The sequence below is a fragment of the Tachypleus tridentatus genome, chromosome 1, assembly GCF_004210375.1.
Source record: "Tachypleus tridentatus isolate NWPU-2018 chromosome 1, ASM421037v1, whole genome shotgun sequence".
Lineage (NCBI taxonomy): Eukaryota > Metazoa > Arthropoda > Merostomata > Xiphosura > Limulidae > Tachypleus > Tachypleus tridentatus.
The window spans coordinates 31,269,780-31,276,656 of record NC_134825.1 but is presented as its reverse complement, the minus strand read 5'-3'; the positions used below and the strand labels follow the sequence as shown (position 1 = coordinate 31,276,656).

The following is a 6,877-nucleotide window of genomic DNA, read 5'->3' as shown; positions in this document are numbered from 1 at the left end:
CTGTCTGGGTAGCTACAGTCTTCAAGCCAAATGGGAATACCTGTACACCTCTAGAAACAGAATACCAGCCAGTCTGTGTCCCTCTTGGCTAAAACAATAGGATTTTTTACTTAGGCATTGAAATAATAACATTATTTCACGGTTAGATTCAAATTAATGTAAATAAAATTACACATCAATTATTGCAACTTATGATTGTTTAATCTAACAATCATGATCTATCTACAAGAGTCTGAACAGATACACTCTGAAATGAGTCAGCTCTAGAGTCTTGGCAGTCATCATCAGAGGTGGGCTGAATCACAACTTCCTCTACAGAAGTAGGTACTATGTCATCAGCAGCACTTTCCTCTAAAAGTGTGCTGAATCACAACTTCCTCCACAGAAGTAGGTACTATGTCATCAGCAGCACTTTCCTCTAAAAGTGGGCTGAATTCCTCCAGAAGTAGGTACTATGTCATCAGCAGCACTTTCCTCTAAAAGTGGGCTGAATCACAACTTCCTCTACAGAAGTAGGTACCATGTCATCAGCAGCACTTTCCTCTAAAAGTGGGCTGAATCACAACTTCCTCCACAGAAGTAGGTACCATGTCATCAGCAGTAAAAGCTGAATCACAACCATGTCATCAGCAGCACTTTCCTCTAAAAGTGGGCTGAATCACAACTTCCTCCACAGAAGTAGGTACTATGTCATCAGCAGCACTTTCCTCTAAAAGCTGAAGATATAAGATTATACATTAAATCAACATGCTTTATGAGGTTTATGAGATTTACATTTAATATGACAATGTCAAAGTACTGTGTTAAAATTAATTTTATTATGATGAGTTATGGAAATATGTTATGGAGTTTATATTTGATTTTTTACAAGTCTACAATGTTTTTTAAATACGTAACATGTACTTGATTATTTCAACATGATCAAGACATAGTCTTATTTCAATTTATCTTGAAATGTTAAATTTGAAAAATGGAATTCTTCAAACTTTTCCATATTTAAAAATGATGCAAAAACATCTACAGAATGATCTACCAGCTTTTAAACTTGGATTATACTCTATTTGGATAGGTTTGTTCACTGTCTATACTAGGAAATCAAGGTTTCACTGACTTTCAGGTGCCACAAATGCAAAACACGCTCATGAATGTGAAATGTGTATGTCTAGTTACATTCTTCAAAAACTTCTACTTTAAATTATTATATTATACTAGTTATTGTTTATCGCTTTATACTGCACACATACCTTTAAGTTTGTTCTTTTCGTGATGGCAAGGGATGGCTTCAGAGGGGTGAAACCTGTACAAAGCAGGCTGAGATCAGTCCTCAGCTCCACACGAGGAAAGATGGTGGGGACGATCCTGTCTACTGCCGATGGTTTTTTCAATCTCAACCTACCTGGCTTGAAACACATGGAATCCAAAACAGTGGGATCCGACACAAAACATGAGCATTCAAAGTGATCTTGACAAAGCTTTGCATGGTGTGAAGGTGTCCAGTTCTTCCTATTGACCATCCGCACCCACTGTCACCATCTTACCGGTTCCTTCTCCTTACACGGAAACGAAAAGAAGCTTTTGCCCGATGCCGAACCGTTTTTACAACCATAAACAACGCAGTAACCCATGTTATCATAAAACAAACATAAAGTAGCAATATCAAGACAAAAAATAGTCTCACAAAGTATGTAATCCGAAAAAGCACCGATAGATTTATATAAAACACCAGCACTGAAATGAACAAAACGGTCGGCGCGCAACGAAGCATGTTTGGCAACTATTACGTCATAGTTGTAAAACGTCACGGAAACAGCCGAACGACCGAGAGGAACTTGAGTTCGAGGACCCGCATATTCTGTTTCATTTTTTACTCAAAAACTAAAGTGTTTAAAAATATGGCAACCACACAGGAATTATACCTAACCAGAGTACAGTTTCTAAGGCAATTATTAAATTTGTTGAAAATTCACCTTTAAGACACAAAGTGTGTGATTTGCAGAATATTACTAATATTACTATATCCGTGGAAATTATCTGGTAGCCTGAAACCAATTGGAATTTCAGACAGTATTGCTAACTATTTACCATAGTCGCATAACCTTTCCTTAGAATATTCCGTCCTACTTTGCTTAATTACAAGCATATATATCGATTGCGGAAGACATAAAACGTAAAAATAAAACTTTTTTTTTCACAAACAAAGCGATAACTGAAGAATTTTACTCCACATATATATTGAGTTTTAGTCTGTTGTATTGTGAATATTTTAAGAGTCTCAGCACTTCATTAAAGTCCATATTGCCACTTTTAGTCATGCCTTACTTGACGACCGTGATAATTCCATACACCATAGCTTCCATTGGAAAAGGCTCTGTTGACAGTCACTAAAGTCCAAACCTCATCATTCCTACTTACAGACTTTCTGTAATTTATCTGGTGTATGAAGACAGAGGTAATCAACTTCCTCTTCAACAGAAGTCCACAGGCACTGCATCTGGCGACTTGATCGGCATATCTTATATGAAATAACATGAATATACATTTCATTCTGCAGCTGCTAGAGATATACAATGACTTAGAAAGAGGTATGACTGGAAGTCTTATCTCAGCACACCATGCAGTTTCCAGAAGGAGATGTTTCTTGATTGTCTTGTCTGGATCACTTGGGCAGTTTTCACCCCTCCTGGAGACATGACTTGTTGTGAATCTCTTTATAAGTGGTTTTTGGTACCCGTAATTGATCCATATCTTTTTGGTTTTCGATGCCATTACTTACAAGACGTGTACCTGTTTTGGAAGTTATAACACCCTAATTTGAACACATCTTTATGACCCTACTTGAACCCAAACAATGTCCAAATGTAATTCTGACACTCTCCATTACACCATCATCTTAATCGGCTGTGGTTGGCATGTGACTTGCTGATTTGCATATTCGAAGTCGCTCCAATATAACACACTCAAAGTACTGGTAGCACAACCCGGGTAGAAATGTATCTGTTCTCAGTGAATTTGAACGTCAATCCCATGATGCAACGCTGTATGAAGTTCATGAATATAAACAGTTGCCTTCCACCTAGTCTTACACTGCAAAATTAAGGACGGCTAGCGCAGATAGCCCTCGTGTAGCTTTGCTTGAAATTCAAAAACAAACAAACAAGTTATCATTTCAGGCAATTTCAACCTATGACATTTTGTTTATAGTAATATAACACTTGTTCTGACCAATTTACTTGCCCCATTTTTCTTTCATCCGAAAGAGAATGTTTAAAAAATCACACTGAGTTGGAAACTTTATGCAAAAACGTTTCTTTCCACAAATTCTATATCCTCAAATACATACAACTAACATTACTGTCGAATTTGTTTAAAAATCAATAAGAAAGAATAGGTTCCGATGATAACCTTCCAATTAACCAGTTATAATTGTTAATTATTTGCTTTAAGTCTACTGTAAGAGCTTGGTAATTGAAACTTGAAATAACAACAATACTGACTCATTTTGTGAGTAAATATATATAATTTATTTAGTGAGGACGTTTTAATTAAAATGCTTATTTGTAGTGCACTGAGTTATTTCTGGTTGAAACAAATAATTAAAGACTAAATATACATAATACAAACCAACATTAAATATAATCATCAATAACCTCTGACTGTAGTACAAAACATAAGTTAAAGGTAAAGATTAAACATATATAATGTATACAATATATCGGTCCAGCAATGTCATTCAAACTTACAAGAACGTGTGAAGAATGTATTAACTCATCAATCGGATTCCCGCATTGCTGTGGAGAATTCCGGTCGTAATTCCAATAAAACCTCACGAACGTCAGCCAGTTTACGAAATTAAGATTAGTCCAAAGTTCATGCAATAAGCTCAAAATGCAAAATAGTCGTCATAGTAAGATAAATGTACATAATAAATAAAACGAATCTTATAAAAATAAACAACTGATATGTATTAAGCTCTTTAACTAATACTGTCAACGATAGTAACATTAAAGAAAAAAAAATGATACATAAATTTACTTATTCCAAAAAAGCTGGCTTTAACATAAAAACTTACCATTAAGCTCTAAATCTTGTATTGACAGAAGTGAAATAATTTACCTTCATGTTTTTTACTGTCATCAACAGTCTCTGCATTCTTACCACAGTTAGTTTTAAGTAAAAATCTTTATTATTTCGTTATCTATGGTTAATATTTTACATGTATCTAGTCAGAAATATTTAAATATTTTAGAGACAAGGCTACACAGGCAATGCAAAATATTGCTGTATATACAATGATATGATAATCCAAAGATATCCAATACGGTTTTCAAGCGACAGTCTGAAAAGTTTCCTCATTGGTCAAACCGAACGGTTTTACCTATTTCAGTAATCTATTTGGTTTGTTTTGAATTTCGCGCAAAGCTACACGAGGTCTATCTGCGCCAGCCATCCCTAATTTTACAGTGTAAGACTAGAGGGAAGGCAGCTAGTCATCACCACCCACCGCCAACTCTTGGGCTACTCTTTTACCAATGAATAGGGGGATTGGCGTCACATTATAATGCCCCTACGACTGAAAGGGCGAGGATATTTGGTGTGACGGGTATTCGAACCTGCGACCTTTAGATTACGAGTAGAGTGTCTTAACCACCTGACCATGCCGGGTCAGTAATCTATTCAAAGTGTGCTAGGAAGCATGCTAATTGGTTCAAGACCGTTCAATTCTTACGTTGTTTTCACGTGTTCTTCTAATTTTATTGCCTTTTGAAGTTTTGTTATTTCTGGTCAAAGGAATATTTACGCCTAGTTAGAGTAACTAAATCGGTATGTATCAGAATTTCGGATTCGCATCACAACGAAGAACTTCCGAATGTCGTATGTTATGAATTAATGTTTTAACTATATATGTAACCCAATCGTTGAGTGGTAAACTTCATGGCTTATATTGCTAGAATTTGGGATTCGATCCCGTGTCGAACACAGTGCAGGTAGCAGGTGTAGTTTCACGCTGAAACAAACTAAATCATTTATACTGTATTTAAATACAACATTCTATCCCTAGTCCATCGACTAGCTGGTTTTCCTTTATTATATCAGTTTGAAAGGAGGGGTGTCGAAGTGTTAGTAGTTTTTGTGTATCTTTGCGTGAATATCTGAAACCAGCCAAAATTAAGTTTTATTGTAATTAACATACGAAGTTTCTGAATATCCTTTAGACATTAACCTGAAAGTAATAAGCAAGACTTCTTACAAAGCTTTTTAATGTTGATAATAATGTTTTATTGGGTAAAGACCTGTGAAAACGTCAAGAAACGATCAATACAAAATAAAATATGTATTTAAGAAAAATAATTCATGTAATATAGTATAATATAAGTCATACTTTTTCTCTCAGAATCTTCAGTCTTATTTAACAATTGTATTTGGTATTAGCGAATTATAGGCCATTGGTTATTTATAAATAAATAACGTCAAAAGCACACACCGTTGATAAATAGATAGATAGATTATTGATGAGGTTTGTGTATATGTTTAGAGATGTTAAATTATCTGAACAGTCGGAGAAAATTGTATTAAAATCCACAGCTATTGGTAATCTATAGGACACGTGAGGCAATATGAGCTAATTCATATGCATTCTGAAACCAAGTTTATATGGGATATACCGTGGTTCTTTCTACTATGTGTAGCCATTATTCGTGACTAATAATAATGGTCGGCTGCTACAAAACCAGTCATATGGCTACTGCTGTATTCCTCTGAAAGCTGTCTCTTTTGTCTCTTTTATACAACCCACCCGATATCGAGCGCTAGCATGAAGAACATTTAAGCCACAACAAAATCTACAATCTCCTGATGAGAGCAGGACAGCAGGCCCACGTGTGCACTACTGTGGATATATTATTGATCACAAGTGTGTTTGGCCAGCAACTCTCTGCCTTCGTGCTCTACTGACAGGTGCAGCGTGTGTTTGAGCTTTCAAGCGCGATTTACGCTTCTAACCCGCGGGGAAGGAATGCACATGCGCACTGAATAACAAACGAACAAAACCGACAGTTCACAATAGCGCCTCATTTGGTCGGCATGCGGCTAAATTAGAGGTGGAATACAAGTCGTAAAGATTGAATGAGCCAGGAACATTACCAAGGAAATTGCCCTGTGTTGGTGAGGCAGTTTGAGCGGTAGGACAAATTTGTAATGGAGGCAGCACAGACACGCTTCTATTACAAACCTGTAGAAGTTGTTAACTGGATTGGTTAACAAAGAAATCTCGCACCTTTTTTGTTTATATGGAATTTCATAAGATGCCTAACTGAGAAACAAACAAAATGTTATAGTATGTGCGTTTTGGTTATAGCCTATGGTGTTCGTATTTGTAATATTTTATTCATCGTGACCTATTAAATAATAAAGTATTCCAATTTAAAAACGTAGAACAGAGTATCACAACACAAACATTTGTTGAATTCACTGATTATATGAAATACGACATAATATTTCAGAAACTTTAGTATGATTCTTAATAATATCCAATAATGCGTATATACCTTTTACAGCTCACAGAAATTCTCAGGGATTTAATATATATCTATATATATCGTTGGTAATTATACTTGTTTTTAATACTCGAATCACTGCCTGTAAATTCCAAATTGATTACGGTAGCTTGGTGCAGTCATGGACGGTGTTTCTTTTGGTATTTTTTATTTGTATAAGCCGGATATTTCAACCATTTTTTGCAAATTATCAACATGAAGCAAAACGTCTGTGAAAATAATGAAATGTTGCTAAATTTTGTGTTTCACAAAAACAGGTAAATTTTATGAAATCGAACTGGTTGTTGGTTGTTTTTGAATTTCGCACAAAGCTACTTGAGGGC

General features: G+C 35.5%; 1 protein-coding gene across 1 annotated transcript; it reads right to left on the bottom strand.

Moving 5' to 3' along the window:
* Positions 1-617: 617 nt before the first annotated feature.
* On the bottom strand, positions 618-1,799 carry LOC143245930 (uncharacterized). Its single transcript, XM_076492215.1, has 2 exons — positions 1,245-1,799; positions 618-716 (listed from the first exon to the last, which is right to left on the bottom strand). Exons 1-2 carry the CDS (start codon positions 1,512-1,514, stop codon positions 627-629), a joined length of 360 nt encoding a protein of 119 aa, XP_076348330.1. The 5' UTR covers positions 1,515-1,799; the 3' UTR covers positions 618-626.
* Between the last annotated feature and the right edge of the window lie 5,078 nt (positions 1,800-6,877).